General features: G+C 42.8%; 1 protein-coding gene across 3 annotated transcripts in view; it reads left to right on the top strand.

The window, feature by feature from the left end:
• PIWIL2 (piwi-like RNA-mediated gene silencing 2) overlaps window positions 1-16,851 on the top strand; it is an 87,118-nt gene that overhangs the window by 29,139 nt on the left and 41,128 nt on the right. For all 3 annotated transcript variants that reach the window (XM_011939827.1, XM_011939829.1, XM_011939828.1), the window contains exons 11-20: window positions 77-265; window positions 838-922; window positions 1,952-2,041; window positions 3,942-4,082; window positions 7,765-7,878; window positions 8,920-9,108; window positions 12,152-12,253; window positions 12,845-12,961; window positions 14,062-14,150; window positions 16,275-16,380. In XM_011939827.1, coding sequence (XP_011795217.1) covers window positions 77-265; window positions 838-922; window positions 1,952-2,041; window positions 3,942-4,082; window positions 7,765-7,878; window positions 8,920-9,108; window positions 12,152-12,253; window positions 12,845-12,961; window positions 14,062-14,150; window positions 16,275-16,380 — 1,222 coding nt within the window. The remainder of the gene's footprint in view (window positions 1-76; window positions 266-837; window positions 923-1,951; window positions 2,042-3,941; window positions 4,083-7,764; window positions 7,879-8,919; window positions 9,109-12,151; window positions 12,254-12,844; window positions 12,962-14,061; window positions 14,151-16,274; window positions 16,381-16,851) is intronic.

The raw sequence follows: 16,851 nt of genomic DNA on the forward strand, positions 1-16,851 counted from the left end.
TTACTTGATCCCCTATCCCTTTCATACTGTTATGGATACACACGGTGATCCAAAAGTCTTTTGTCTCTTTCCAAAGGCATGCCATTCATCAGCAGAATAAAGAACACTTCCAGGATGAGTGTACTAAGCTTCTGGTTGGCAATATTGTTATCACCCGATATAACAATCGTACCTATCGTATTGATGATGTGGATTGGAATAAGACTCCAAAGGACAGCTTCACGATGTCTGATGGGAGAGAGATCACGTTCTTAGAATACTACAGGTAGCAAGGAGAGACTGGGTTTGGGCCTCAGGGTGGGGGTTGGATGTAATCCACGTTCTCCAGCAGGATATTGAGTTCTGCAATAGCATACCACTTGATACTTTCAAAATAATTGAGTTGGTAATGTGTCTAAGATTGAGTGAGTTTGTTTGTGGGAATTGACCTCAGTATGCTGCCGTTACAGCTTCAATTCTTTTAGTAATTTGGAAGTTACTATATAAATTAATCTCAGGACTTTGAATTGTATTTCTTTTTCTGATTTCATTAGAAGTCTGGAGAGATTAAATTCAAGTCATTAATCATTTGACTGCCATTTCATGTTTCTATTGCCTAAGGCCTTTAGCCTGATGTTAAATCTGAACCTTTAGCTTTATTTCTCCTATATTTAATTGCAACATAATTTGAGCCTGCTTTTTCTAGTTATAAATATATTATGATTGGTTTCTAGTGGCTCCTTGACAAGGGTACTATGCAAATTATATACCTCAGTCCTGGTTAAGAGACTCAGACTGTGGTGCTCTAAGAGTAGTGATGCCACTTCTGAAATTTTTTCCTGCGTTACTCTGCTCTAGCAAAAATTATGGGATCACAATTAAGGAAGAGGACCAGCCACTGCTGATTCACAGGCCCAGTGAGAGACAGAATAATCATGGGATGGTGAGTAGGGCTGTCAGACCTACACTTCCAGCTTAAGTTCTTCATCCTGTCAGCTGCTTTTAGCCGTCCTCATGGCTTTGTGGGAGCTGTGGAGTAGTGATCGTAGTGTGGTTGTGGAAAGCTGTGCAAGTGTTTGTCTGTCTCATCCAGCCAGAGGCACCCCTCACACTGGTAAGATCTGCTTTAGAAGTCCTCACTAAGCAGAGCTAAATATCCACATAAGCTATTAGGTTAAAGGGTTAAGGAGAATTTCCTGTGAAGGAAGATTAAAACTCTGAATCCATGGGGAAAGGTATAGACATTTAGTTATTTATGAGACAGAGTCTCGCTCTGTTGCCCAGGCTGGAGTGCAGTGGCGTGATTTCGGCTCACTGCAAGCTCTGCCTCCTGGGTTCACGTCATTCTCCTGCCTCAGCCTCCCGAGTAGCTGGGACTACAGGAGCCCGCCACCATGCCCAGCTAATTTTTTGTACTTTTAGTGGAGACTGCGTTTCACCGTCTTAGCCAGGATGGTCTTCATCTCCTGACTTTGTGATTCACCTGTGTTGGCCTCCTAAAGTGCTGGGATTACAGGCGTGAGCCACTGCGCCTGGCAGAGACATTTATTTTAACAGGGCCAGAGGCTTAAGAAGGTGACTTGTCACCTGACTCTCCTATCTTAAATGTGAAGACTGAAGACCAGTAGGATACAGTGAGACTGAGGCACACTGCTTAGCGATAGGATGCATTATCTTAGCATTGTCTTGAGGCCCAAGAGGGACAGATTTTTTTTTTCTAGTTTTTACTCTCCTTTGACAGTTTCAATATTTTTCCTTTGACCTGATACAACAGGCTGTATGTATAGTGACTGAGGGAGAAAGGAGAAAATACTTCTAGCATTTCACTGCTTTCTCCTCCAGGATTTATACTCCTTAATGTGTTAGGTTTATCACTGCAGGAGCAGCCCTGGCCATGGCGTGTCCTGTATGGGTCAGGGGAACGTGAGCCTCTTGTACTGCCTTATTTTCCCTCTTCATTCTCTCTTCAAAGCTACTAAAAGGGGAAATCCTGCTGCTGCCCGAGCTTTCTTTTATGACTGGAATCCCAGAGAAGATGAAGAAGGACTTCAGAGCCATGAAGGTTGGAGTCCTGTGTTTTCAGCCAAAAATGCCCACTTTGTGAGGCAGCCTTTTGGTTAGCAGTTTGAGTTAGAACCAAGCCACGTTCTGACTCTGATGTTGGCTTGCATTGTAACCTGGGCCTGTCCATTCTTCTAGGCTCCAGTTTTCTCCTCTGTAAAACATGATCCCTTCCCACACAAGATGTGAAGAAAGCATATCAGAACTTCCTTTTGAAGGTCATTAGAATAGTAGAGGGACTGGATTATAACTCTGTCTTCATCCTCAGCAGTCAGGTGGATAATTGTAAACTGATCATATGACCATGAATGAGGTTCTTTGAGAGCGCTGAGTTATTGTAATGTTTCTAAAGACTTCAGTTTATTTGAAGGCATGGAGAAAATAATGAGGCAAAAAGCAAACAAGTCAGGAGATGAGGATAGAAGTTTATCTTGTGGGCCCTGAGTGTCCTCGGGGTGTTGGTCTCAGCTCCTGTGGGCAGGGTTGAGTAGCAGAGATGGGTACAGCAGCTAGCACCTACGTGGAGTGAGTCCAGACCCCGAGAATTGGCCCGCCACACTCTGTCTGGGGCTGTCCACACTTGAGCTTCTCTCTGCTGCCTCACTTTCCAGTCCTTGTCTGTCTTAGACCCATATGCCACATAAAGTTTTTAGTAACATTATGAAGAGCTTGAAGTGAAGCTCCAAATTCCTGTGAGAGATTTATTTCATGTTTACCTTCCAATTCTGCTTTCACCTACCTTGTAGGTCAAGGCCTTTTCCTTACAAATCCCAGTTGCCTGATGACTTTATGATCAGAGAGCTATATCTATGTAGCCCTATAGACTTACTGACCCTAATGACTGCCTCAGAGGGAATAACAGCTGTGCAATTTGTTCATCTCAGAAGAATAAAGAAAGAACTCACTTATGTGATTCAGAATCTTCCTGCATACCTGTCAGATTTTACTCAACAACAAATATTTAGCAAGTACCTATTAATGGGTCAAACACCATGACAAGTTTTGGGTAAAAAAGTGACTTCTGGTAACATTAAATGACTAATATGCTATGACATATAGTGTTAGACTGAATATGGTTTTCTATTTTGTTTGGCTGGATGTATCGCACATGGCATTTTTTCCACATTTTTTCCCAAATTTTTATTTCTTTTTCAATATTTGTTTCATTATACAGATGGGGTCTCGCTATGTTGCCCAGGCTGGTCTCAAATTCCCGGGCTCAAGTGATCTTCCCACCTCGGCCTCCCAAAGTGCTGGGATTACAGGCGTGAGCCAGTGTGCCAGGCCACACATTTTAAATAGGTATAATCAAGCCCCTTTGTTCCTGTTTCATAGGCTTTTTTGGAAATTTTAAAGTCAGAACATGGTTTGAGAAAGAAATAAGATCTATACATCACGAAAGAAAAAGCGTCAATGACATTTAAAATTCTTTTATTATTCAATTTTTTTTTTTTTTTTTTTTGGAGATAGTGTCTTGCTCTGTTGCCCAGGCTGGAGCACAGTAGCACAATCGTGGCTCACTGCAGCCCCAATCTCTTGGGCTCAAGTTATCCTCCTGCCTCAGCCTCATGAGTAGCTAGGAGTACAGGACATGCACCACCATACCTGGCTAATTTTTAAAAGTTTTTTACAAAGACAGAGTCTTGCCCATGTTGCCCATGTTTGTCTCAAACACCTGGGCTCAAGCGATCCACCCACCTCATCCTCCCAGTCAATTTTTAACCTTATATCACATTCACATTCCTAAGAGATATATTTAGTAAGTCCTTGAAGATATTTGAAAATTTCTGCCGACTTCAATGGGAAAGAGAAACATTTTAGACATATTGAGGTTTATTTAACTTCATGTTGGTGAAGTTATCTTTATTTTTATAAGTTATCTTTATTTTAATTCTGTTTAGGATTTGGCCCAGCAAATCAATCTGAGCCCCAAGCAACACCATAGTGCTTTGGAATGCTTACTGCAGAGAATTGCAAAGAACGAGGCAGCCACCAATGAATTGATGCGTTGGGGGCTCCGTCTGCAAAAGGATGTACATAAGGTAAACCAGAAAATGTGATGGTATATGCACATGTACAGACACACATGTGCAATATTTATGTGACTTTCCTTTTGTTGTCAGTATATTTTGAATGTTTGTCCATGTCATTTAATATTTTTCTAAGTTTTTTATTTTTTATTTTTTTTGAGACAGAATCTCACCCTGTCACCCAGGCTGGAGTGCAATGGTGCAATCTCAGCTCACTGCAATCTCTGCCTCCTGGATTCAGGTGATTCTCCCACCTCAGCCTCCTGAGTAGCTGGGATTATAGGCGTTTGCCCCTGTGCCTGGCTAATTTTTGTATTTTTTTGGTAAAGTCAGGGTTTCACCATGTTGGCCAGGTTGGTCTTGAACTCCTGACCTCAAGCCATCTGCCTACCACAGCCTCCCAAAGTCCTGGGATTACAGGTGTGAACCTGTGTGCCTGGTCATATTTTTCTAAGTATTTCTAATGACTGCCTGATACTTTTTATTAACGATTTTCTATCCTTTTGCATTCAAATTATATTTAGTGTTTTTCTATTATAAATAATGATGCAGGACAGGCATGCTGGCTCACACCTGTAATCCCAGCACTTTGGGAGGCCGAGGCAGATGGATCACCTTAGGTCAGGAGTTCGAGAAGAGCCTGGCCAACATGGTAAAACCTCATCTCTGCTAAAAATAGCTGAGTGTGGTGGCACACGCCTGTAAACCCAGCTACTGAGGAGGCTGAGGTAGGAGAATCACTTGAACCCGGGAGGTGGAGATTGCAGTGAACCAAGATGGGGCCGCTGCACTCTAGCCTGGGAGACAGAGGGAAAATCCATCTCAAAAAAATTGATTAATTTAAAAAAATGACGATGCAGCATACATCCTTATAACTAAATCTTTGTATGTGTTATTTATTTTTTTGATACGGATTCCAAGTGATTCTCCTGTCTCAGCCTCCCGAGTAGCTGGGATTACAGGTGCACACCATGATGCCTGACTGATTTTTGTATTTTTAGTAGAGACGGAGTTTCACCATGTTGCCATGGCTGGTCTCTTGAGCTCCTGACCTCAAGTGATCTGCCTACCTTGACCTCCGAAGGTGTTAGGATTACAGGTGTGAGCCACCACGCCAACCCTTGTTTATTGTCTTTTTTCTTTTTCTTTTTTTTTTTTAAGACTGGGTTTCACTCTTGTTGGCCAGGCTGGAGTGTAATGGCATAATCTCGGCTCACTGCAGCCTCTGCCTCCCGGGTGCAAGCAATTCTCCTACCTCAGCTTCCCAAGTAGCTGGGATTACAAGCACGTGCCACCAAGCCTGGCTAATTTTTGTATTTTTAGTAGAGACAGGGTTTCACCATCTTGGCCAGGCTGGTCTCGAACTCCTGACCTTGTGATCCACCCGTCTCAGCCTCCCAAAGTGCTGGGATTACAGGCATTAGCCACCACCACCAGCCACCTTGTTTATTTTCTTAAGTTCAATTTATGAAGATAAAATAATTTAGGGACATTTATGTTTTTAATACTTCTGTTTTATTTATTTATTAAAAAAATTTTTTTTGAGACAGAGTCTTGCCCTGTCACCCAGGCTGGAGTGCAGTGGAGTGATCTCGGCTCACTGCAACCTCCTCCTCCCGGGTTCAAGAGAATCTCCTGCCTCAGCCTCCCAAGTAGCTGGGACTACAGGCGTGCACCACCACACCCAGCTAATTTTTATTTTGTAGTTTTAGTAGAGACAGGGTTTCACCATGTTGGCCAGGCTGGTCTCAAACTCCTGATCTCAAGTGATCTGCCCTACTCGGCCTCCCAAAGTGCTGGGATTGCAGGTGTTAGCCACCGTACCCAGCCATACTTTTATTTTATGTTGCCAATTTTACCCTAGAAAGGATTAACATTTTTTGGCTTCATGAGCATGAGTCTACCTCTTATACTTTTGCTAATATGGGTGCCTTACTCTTTATAACAGAGTTTTATAGAGCCGGGTGCAGCCCTGTAAAAGTCTGTTCTGCGTTTCAGGGGGAAAAAAAGGCCAGGCACAGTGACTCATGCCTGTAATTCCAGCACTTGGGGAAGCCAAGGCGGGCAGATCACCTGAGGTTGGGAGTTCCAGACCAGCCTGACCAACATGATGAAACCCTGTCTCTACTGAAAATACGACATTAGCCGGGTGTGGTGGCGCATGCCTGTAATCCCAGCTACTCAGAGGACTGAGGCAGGAGAACTGCTTGAACCCAGGAGGCGAAGGTTGCAGTGAGCCGAGATTGCGACGTTCAACTCCAGCCTGGGCGACAAGAGCAAAACTCTGTCTCAAAAAACAATAATTCTAATAATAATATTAGTAGACTTTTACGCTATTAGGAAAGTCATTACAACATTTTTATTTTAGATAAAAATACTTTTTTGAGACAGAGTCTCACTGTGTTGCCCAGACTGGAGTGCAGCAGCGCGATCTTGGCTTATTGCATTGTTATCCTCACAGATTCAAATGGTTCTTATGCCTCAGCCTCCCACGTAGCTGGGGGTTACAGGTGCCTGCCACCACCTCTGGCTAATTTTTGTATTTTTATTAGAGATCAGGTTTTGCCATGTTGGTCAGGCTGGTCTCAAACTCCTGATCTCAAGTGATCCAGCCGCCTCAGCCTTTCACAGTGCTGGGATTACAGGCGTGAGACACTGCGCCTGGCCCAAAATGTTTCTTTTAAAAAGCAAACAGTAGAAATTATGAAAAGTAAAAGTCTTACATAATTATACATCTCCCAGAGGTAATCACTACTAAGTTTGGACTCATTCAGTTTTTATGATGTATACACACTATATGTGCAAAAATAGGATCGTATTTCATGTAGTTGGGAAGTAACTAATGGTCACAAAGTAGCCCATCATACTGATGTATTATTAGCTTAATTATCTTGCTATTTTGGGACAATTAGGTCTAATTGATTATTATAATTTAAACTTTTTATTTCATTATATTTATGCCTTGTTCCCCTCAGCTTTTGTCTGGGATAATATAAAATAATAGTCTTTGTTCAGCCTTATTAAGAAATTTTGCCTTTAATATTCTCCTTTCAATTTTTCCCTTAAATTTTTTTTTTTTTTTTTTTTTTTTTTGAGATGGAGTTTTGCTCTTGTTGCCCGGGCTGGAGTGCAGTGGTGCGATCTCAGCTCACTGCAACCTCTGCCTACTGGGTTCAAGTGATTCTCCTGCCTCAGCCTTCCCGAGTAAGGGATTACAGGCATGCGCCACCACACCCGGCTAATTTTTTGTATTTAGTGGAGATGGGGTTTCTCCATGTTGGTCAGGCTGATCTCGAACTCCCAACTTCAGATGATGCACCTGCCTTGGCCTCCCAAAATGCTGGGATTAAGGCATGAGCCACGGTGCCTGGCCCCTTTAAAATATTTTTTAAAGATTGTTTTCCTTTATTCAGTGGTTCTAAATAGACAATGTTTTCAAATCCCTTTCTTGGGGTATCATGTGGAAGCTTCAATAATGAAAGACTAGTACCTATAATAATTTTACCTATGTAAATGTAGGTTTTTATTGACAGGGACTTTCACTGCTAGAAACTTTATTATTCTGCTAGTCTCAGAAGTTCTAACAGGACAAGTGTCTGTGGTGGAGCTGAGCAGGCCTCATAGAGCAGTAGTGGTGTTTTTCTAAATAGTGTTTGAAATGGCTCATGTCATAGATGGTTTATTTTCTGTTTAGATTGAAGGACGTGTTCTGCCAATGGAAAGAATTAACTTAAAAAATACTTCGTTTATCACATCTCAGGAACTAAACTGGGTTAAGGAAGTAACCAGAGACCCTTCCATCTTGACTGTAAGTTATTTTTGAAGTGGTAAAGAGAGGACCAGTATTCCCCAAAGTGTGGCAATTAGGAAGCAGGAATGATCTAGAGTCCTCTTTTTGAGAGAAAGTACCAATTGAATCCCCTTTTTGAATTACCTACTAAACAGGGATCCTTCAAACAGAGCAGTTGATGAGTTGTTAGAGGTAAGCCCTTTGCCTGACCACAAACTTAGGAAAAGGAAATAAATTGCTATGGTAATTCACATGGTGCCAACCTGTTACCCACTCTCCCTTCTTTCTTTCTTTTTTCCCCCTCTTTTTCCCTGGGAGTATCTAGAGGGTGTTTGTATCCATGAGAGAAATTAAATTAGATTAAAACAGTACCTTACCTAGGGAACTAATAATATACTAGCTATTTGTATCAAAGTACAATATGGTGTATAATTACTTCTCAGTGTTTTTGACCAACATGGACTTCATGGCCAGATGCATATAAACAGATATATAAAATGCATGTTTTTAAATGTTTTTTTGAAATAATAAATGAAAAGCACACTTATAAAGGTATACCTTGATGAGTTTTTTTAATTAAATAGACCTGTGTAATCAACACCAAGGGTTAAGAAGCAGAACTTTACCAACACTCCAGAAGCCCCTTCCATTCTCCCAGTTACTGCCTATCCCTTACCCCTCACATACCCAGTGTGACCACTGTCCTGACTTCTCATAGCACAGATTGGTTTCAACAATTTCTGTACTTTATATATATATGGAATCATAGATTATATATTCTTCTATGTCTGGCTTCTTTTCTTAAATTTGTGTTGGTGAGTTTCATCCTGTTTTTAGATGTGGTTGTTGCTCTTCCATTCTCATTACTGTATAACGTTCCATTTTGAGAATACACCAGTTTTCTTATCATGTACGTTCATGTTAATAGTAGGAGTTAGATAAGACAGGATTCAAGCAATGAGAGTGAAAGTAATTTATTCTCTAGAATGAAATCTTAAGTGTGAGTTTGGGATGTTTAAATTATGAGAAATACTAAAAGTAGCTTGTGGTTGTTCCTAGATCCCCATGCATTTCTGGGCACTTTTTTACCCAAAGAGAGCAATGGATCAGGCTCGAGAACTGGTCAACATGTTGGAGAAGATAGCTGGCCCCATTGGCATGCGTATGAGCCCACCAGCCTGGGTTGAACTAAAGGATGACCGGATAGAGACCTATGTCAGAACCATTCAATCCATGTTGGGAGCTGAGGTAAAAATGTAATTCAAATAGATTTATAGGATGTCCATTTTAAAATACTTAAATGCGTAATTTTAACTTACCATGGTTATCCGTCTGCTGTTGATGATGCCCCAGAGCTTGTCTTACCTGTGTGCACATGAAACACTGATTGAAAAGTGTTCTCTATGCCCTTTGGTTAATTTTGCTTCTCTCACTCTATGTTGGCACCCTCACTCTAGTCTTCTTTTTCTCACATAACTGGCTGAGAGAATAGCTGACTTAACTGTGGTTCATTATCTATAGAACACGTTGTGTTCAGAAAGCAGCTGCTTGGGTTAGGTGCCGTCTTGTACGATTCACTACTGAGCTGCCTCAGTCCGGCCTGGTTCAAGATTAAAATTACTCTGGTGATGAACTTGGCAGGTGGCCCATTGATTGGGTCCTGATGACTGATCAGGAACACTAGAGCTGGCCAGGTCATAGCACTCACAACGTAGTTATTCAGGCTTTTCAGTTCTTACCTGTTTGTAAACAAAATAGAACAAGGGAAATAGGGAGAGAAAAAAGCGAGGGGAAGGCTTTTGGAAGTAATTAGCCCTTGAATTGAAGATTCTGGTAAATTGTTCTGGTGAGTTCAATCCTAGAATTCAATCGTCTTGGCATCATAGAGTTCTTTAAAAAAAATTTTTTTTTAAGAGATAGGGTCGGCTGGGTGCACAGTGGCTCATGCCTGTATTTCCAACACTTTGGGATGCTGAGGCGGATGGGTTGCTTGAGCCCAGGAGTTTGAGACCAGCCTGGGCAACGTGGTGAAATCCTGTCTCTACAAAAAATCTAAAAATTTGGCTGGGTGTGGTAGCATGCACCTGTAATACCAGCTGCTCAGGAGGCTGAGGTGGGAGAATCACCTGAGCCTGGGGAGGTTGAGGCTGTATTGAGCTATGATCATGCCACTTTACTCCGACCTGGGCAACAGAGTGAGACCTTTTTTCCAAAAAGAAAAAAGAAAAAAAACAGAGAGGGAGGATTTTACTCTGTCACCCATGCTGGAATACACTAGTGTGATCTTAGCTCATTGTTGCCTCAAACTCCTGAGCTCAAGCAGTCCTCCTGCCTCAGCCTTCCAAGTAGCTAGAACTACAGGCGTGGGCCATCACACCTGGCTAATTAAAAAAAAATTTTTTATAGAGACAGGGTTTCACTATTTGCCCAGGCTAGTCTCCAGCTTCTGGCCCCAAATGATCCTGCTGCCTCAGCCTCCCAAAGCAGTGAGGTTACAGGCGTGAGTCATCATGCCCAGCAGCATTCTCTTTTTGATCCAGCACTCTTGGTATATCATTCACAACAGCACACTTGTGTTCTTTCTTTGGTGTGTTTCTTTCTGTCTCTTTTTTTAGACACAAGGTCTTGCTCTGTTGCCCAGGCTAAAGTACAGGGGCAAGATCATAGCTGACTGTAACCTCAAACTTGAGGGCTCAAGGGATCCTCCTGCCTCAGCCTTCTTAGTAGCTGGAACTGTACATGTGCACCACCACTCCTGGCTAATTTTTAAATTTTTGTAGATATAGGGTCTCCCTCTGTTGCCCAGGCTGATGTCAAACTCCCAGCCTCAATCAGTCCTCCCACCTCCACCTCCCAAAGTGTTGGTTGGGATTACCAGTGTGAGCCACTGCACCCAGCCTGTGCATTCTCTTTGTAATTCCATCCTGATCTACCATGCCTGTCATACTGTACCATGGCCTCCCTCTGACCTGATCGTAGAAAAGTTCTGCTCTGCTTTCAGAAGAACAACCCAGCCCAGTACATCAGCTCCCCCATTTCACAACTTCTTGTGTTCCCTTTTTGAGAGGGTACAACTGACAGTTTTCATGTGGCATGGATGTGAATTTCATATCGCTTACCAGCTTATCTCATAGTGGCCTTGCTCTCTCTCTGTTCATCTTTAAGGCATTCTATTATTATCTGTATTAGGAGTCACAAACTCTTATGTCTCCAGAAGCCTGATAAGGGGTATAAATTAGGGAAGTGGGCCAGGAGGGGAGTTAAATGAACTGAAGGGGGTAACTCCTGTGACTGGAGATATAAACCCAGGATTGCCGAAATGATTCTTAATGTGCTTGTTTGTTGATAAAGGCCAAAAACTTGGAATTGCATGTGTGTGTATCTTCCTATGTTTAAATGTTAATTTAAAGAAACATAAACACTTTTAAGCCATTGTAGGGCCTGAAAAAACACACCTGTTTGCTGTGTCCAGTCCATAGGCTCCCAGTGCGCAGCTGTGTTCTTGTGCCTTTGGAAATGCTTTGGTGTTATTGCTGAATGTGTCCTCTGAACGGTCTTAACATCACACCAATCTTGATGTGGAGCAGAGTACCACTGATTTACCATTTGTAGCAGTTTCTGGCATAAAGGGTTGGCAATCTTCTTTCGCTTGAATGCTGCTTTTCTTTATTCAGACTTTGAAAGGTCATCTTTTTTCAATATTGGATCCCTTCAGTGGTGAGGGATAGATGATACTGACACGTGCTGTGCTGCTGACAATATCATTCTGTCTCTTCACCAGAGAGTTAGGAGTGGCTGCTTATGGATTTGGCAATAGCTTCTTTCCAGTTTGCATTTAGTTCTGAATGCTTTCTTGTAGTATTGCATTCCCTGTTTCCTTAGTTAAGGGTCTGTGGCATGAGTGTAACAAGTTGTTTAGTAAACCGAAGAGAGTAGTAAAAAACATACGGAATTGGAAGCAGCAAGTAATGTAAACCTTGCATGCATTCAAACCTAGTCCTTTTCCAGCCATCTGAGTCTCCTAATAGATAAATCTTTTGGTAATCAGGGCCAGCTCTGGGTAATTAATAGTAACGTATTACCTATCTATTCAGAACAGCCCTGAGCCAAAGAATGCTAAGTCAGCTCCAAGGACCTTGTTCTGGTTGGAAAGCCCACCCTCTTTATTTCAGTTCCCTGTCTTCCTTAAAGGTCCTATGGCTTTGCATACTCAGAATACTGCCAACTACAGTCCTGTGAAAGTCCCCAGAGAGTTGCAGAGCCTGACTTATATATACCTTATCTCTTCAAGGGAAAGATACAAATGGTTGTTTGCATCATCATGGGCACACGTGATGATCTCTATGGGGCCATCAAGAAGCTGTGCTGTGTGCAGTCCCCAGTACCCTCCCAGGTGAGTGGGTGTTGGGGCAGGAGACACAGATGGCACCTCTCCTGAGGCTTGAAAAGAGTGATATGTGTGTTCACAAAGACTAAAGTAGCTGTTAGAAGCCAGTATGTGCAGAGCCTTCTGGTGAAAGGTTCTCCTGATTAGAGCAACCTGGCAAAGAGCAGATTGCTCTTCATAAGCTGCCCTCATGCTTCCGAATGAACAATTTTGCTTGTTCCGAGGTTGAGTCACCAGGTGGTTTCATATGACTGAGTTCTGAGAGTGAGTATAGTCTTCATTCTGAAAGGGAAAAGCTATTTTTCCTATGGGAGTTAAAAAAGCATTCCACTCTGCGTGAGATCCTTTTGAAAGTTTTCATTTGTTGGTTTTGTTTTGGGTTTGTGTGTTTGTGTATGTGTGTGTGTGGGGGGGGGGTTGTATTTTGCCCATGTGCATGCATGCCTAGAAACCCTAGAATTAGAATTATTAACGCAAAATATGTTATCTTCTAACTTGAGTTTCTTAAACAAATGTAATGTTTACTTTAGAGTTCAGATTTTCTGAGGGTTTGGTAGTGACCTGCTTCTCCTGACACTTTTTGTCCCTTCATTATAGGTTGTCAATGTTCGAACCGTTGGTCAGCCCACCAGGCTTCGGAGTGTGGCCCAGAAAATTTTACTTCAGATTAACTGTAAATTGGGTGGTGAGCTCTGGGGAGTGGATATTCCTCTGGTGAGTGATGCCAAAATGGTTCAATTTTCCTCTCCAGAGAATCCTCCAAGCCTTTTTCCTGTTTTTCCTTATTCGTTATGCTTCCTCTTCTCAAAACTTACTCAGTAGTCTAAATGGCTCCCTGCCTCTTCAGCCAGTTATCCAAGAATGCGTTTTATTTTTTTGTTTTTTGTTTTTTGTTTTCTTGAGACGGAATCTTGTTCTTGTTGCCCAAGCTGGCGTGCAATGGCACAATCTCGGCTCACTGCAACCTCCATCTCCCAGGTTCAAGCAATTCTTCTGCCTCAGCCTCCCGAGTAGCTGGGATTATAGGCACCCACCACCATACCCAACTAATTTTTGTATTTTTAGTAGAGATGGGATTTCACCATGTTGGGCAGGCTGGTCTCAAACTCCTGACCTGGTGATCTGCCCGCCTCAGTCTCCCAAAATGCTGGGATTACAGGTGTGAGCCACCATGCCCAGCCTGGTTTTTATGTTTTTAAATGGCGAAAAAAATAAAACTAAGATGATTATTCCATGACACATGAAAACTATATGAAGTTAATTTTCAGTGTCTTTAAATAAAATTTCACTGGAATACAGCCGTACTTCTTTTCATACTGTCCATGACTGCTTTTGTGTTAAGCAGAAAGAATTGAATAAAGGTCAAGTATGCTTTTTCTGAAATGCTTGGGACCAGAAGCATTTTGGATTTTAGATTTCTGGGGGTATGGGACATTTGCTTGCATCTCAGATTCAAAAATCTCCAATCTGAAACAGTCCAAAATCTGAAACTCTTTGAGTGTCATGTTGGTGCTCAAAAGCTTTTCAGGTTTGGGAATACTCAACCTGTGGTTTCTACAGAAATCACAAGGCTCCTAAAGCCTAAGTTATTTACCCTTTAGTCCTTTGCTGATCCCTGGTCTAGATCTCTGACTGTGCTTATTGTGTTTAAAAAATGTCAAGTTGATTGCTGTCTTTTTTTTTTCTTTCCCAGAACTAACTTTCACATACAAACAGTAAGGGGAGATTGCTTTGTGATTCAGACAGTAATTAAAAATGGAGCAATGCATTGCTCAGGTCTGGGATTTGGTTTTTGTTTTTGTTTTCTAAACTAGAAACAGTTAATGGTAATCGGGATGGATGTTTACCATGACCCCAGTAGAGGCATGCGCTCCGTGGTTGGCTTCGTGGCAAGCATCAATCTGTAAGTACTGCTCACAGTGCCATCTTGTTTGATTATTTCATTTTAGTGCCTAATCTTATTATAAATCCAGCAAATCTTTTTAGTCTTATGTATTATAGTATAAAGATTTATAGGCCGGGCACGGTGGCTCAAGCCTGTAATCCCAGCACTTTGGGAGGCCGAGACGGGTGGATCACGAGGTCAGGAGATCGAGACCATCCTGGTCTACACGGTGAAACCCCGTCTCTACTAAAAAATACAAAAAACTAGCCGGGCAAGATGGCGGGCGCCTGTAGTCCCAGCTACTCGGGAGGCTGAGGCAGGAGAATGGCGTAAACCCGGGAGGCGGAGCTTGCAGTGAGCCGAGATCGCGCCACTGCACTCCAGCCTGGGCGACAGAGCGAGACTCCGTCTCAAAAAAAAAAAAAAAAAAAAAGATTTATAAACATTTTCTTCCTCTGTCTTCATGTGAAAAATATATATTTTTGTAAATGGAGTCTCCCTCTGTTACCCAGGCTGGAGTGCAGTGGCACGATCTTAACTCACTGCAACCTCCACCTTCTGGGTTCAAGTGATTCTCCTGCCTCAGCCTCCCCAGTAGCTGGGATTACAGGTGCGTACCTGTAATCCCATGCCAGGCTAATTTTTGTATTTTTAGTAGGACAATATTTCACTATGTTGGCCAGGCTGGTCTTGAACTCCTGACCTCAGGTGATCTGCCTGCCTCAGCCTCCCAAAGTGCTGGGATTACAGGCGTGATTCATTGTGCCCAGCTGTGAAATTTGTTTATGCAACTTTTTTTGGTTTTTGAGACTGGGTTTTACTCTGTCACCCAGGCTTGAGTGTAGTGGCGTGATCACAGCTCACTGCAACCTCAACCTCCCTGGATTTTGGTGATCCTCCCACCTCAGCCTCCCAAGTAGCTGGGACCACAAGCATACGCCACCATACCCAGCTAGTTTTTATAGAGACAGGATTTCACCATGTTGCCCAGGCTGGGCTCCTGGGCTCAAGTGATCCGCCTGCCTCAGGCTCCTAAAGTGCTGGGATTACAGGCATGAGCACTGCACTTGGCTATGCAGCTTATTTAACAAACTTGGCACCGGTGTGAATGTGCTTCCCAGCTGAAGAGCGGCCTCCTCCAAGGCTGGGCTGTGCTGCCTTGTTGTTGTTGTTGGCATTTTTTCCCCCAGAAATGAGGTTTTTTTGATCGTTTGTTCCAATTGTAAAAAAAGGCATGCTCATTCCAAATATCTGCAGAAATTTAGAAAGCGAGAATTCCTCATGGTCCAGCTTTTCGTGTTAACAGCTGCCAAAGGTTTGATGTATATATACTTTCAGATTCTCTTTTATGCATATATTAATACATACATGTGATATATATCTCTGATATATATACACATATACACATCTATATATTTACACAAATGGGATATTTCTAAGCACATTATTCCTTAGCTTAATATGCACTTAAACTGTACATTTTCCCATACCGTTACAAATAAATCTCCACCAACTCAACTGCTGCACAGAATGTATTCTGTGTATCATTATTTAATCCTCTCTTGGTGGATATCTTAAGTTAAATTTTTTCTGTTGGAGCAGTTTTGTAGAAAATATGCACAATTACACTTTTTTTTTTTCTTTTGAGACGGAGTCTCACTTTGTCACCCAGGCTAGAGTGCAATGGCGCGATCTTGGCTCACTGCAAGCTCTGCCTCCTGGGTTCACGCCATTCTCCTGCCTCAGCCTCCTGAGTAGCTGGGACTACAGGTGCCTGCCACCACGCCTGGCTTATTTTTTTTGTATTTTTAGTAGAGACGGGGTTTCACCGTGTTAGCCAGGATAGTCTTGATCTCCTGACCTCGTGATCTGTCTGCCTTGGCCTCCCAAAGTGCTGAGATTACAGGCGTGAGCCACCACGCCTGGCCACAATTACACATACCTATGTTCTGCATATGACTTAAATATATCTTTTCCCCACGTCACTACTTGTTCTTACATATAGCATAAATGCATTTTCTAGGTATTTGTTGTTGGATTGATTCATAGAGAAACCTGTGTTACTGACACAAGCCATAGGCTGTCCCCTTCGAGCATTTGTTCATCGTCCTCTCTCTGTCTCTCTACTCACCCTGACCCTAGCACCCTCACAAAATGGTATTCCCGGGTGGTGTTCCAGATGCCGCATCAGGAGATTGTGGACAGCCTGAAGTTATGCCTCGTGGGCTCCTTAAAAAAGTTTTATGAGGTGAGGAGAACAGAAATTCTCAGGTCTCTGGGTTTTTTTTGGTTTTTTTTGTTTGTTTGTTTTTTGAGATGGAGTCTCACTCTTGTCGCCCAGGCTGGAGTGCAGTGGTGCGATCTCTGCTGACTGCAACCTCTGCCTCCTGGGTTCAAGCGATTCTCCTGCCTCAGCCTCCCAAGTAGCTGGGATTACAGGTGCGCACCAGCACACTCAGCTAATTTCTGTATTTTTTTTTTTTTGATACGGAGTCTCGCTCTGCCGCCCAGGCTGGAGTGCAGTGACATGATCTCGGCTCACTGCAAGCTCCGCCTCCCAGGTTCATGCCATTCTCCTGCCTCAGCCTCCTGAGTAGCTGGGACTACAGGCCCCCCCCACCATGCCTGGCTAATTTTTTGTATTTTTAGTAGAGACGGGGTTTCACCGTGGTCTCGATCTCCTGACCTTGTGATCCACCCGCCTCAGCCTCCCAAAGTG

The sequence above is a fragment of the Colobus angolensis genome, unplaced genomic scaffold (genome assembly GCF_000951035.1).
Source record: "Colobus angolensis palliatus isolate OR3802 unplaced genomic scaffold, Cang.pa_1.0 Scaffold184, whole genome shotgun sequence".
Classification (NCBI taxonomy): domain Eukaryota; kingdom Metazoa; phylum Chordata; class Mammalia; order Primates; family Cercopithecidae; genus Colobus; species Colobus angolensis.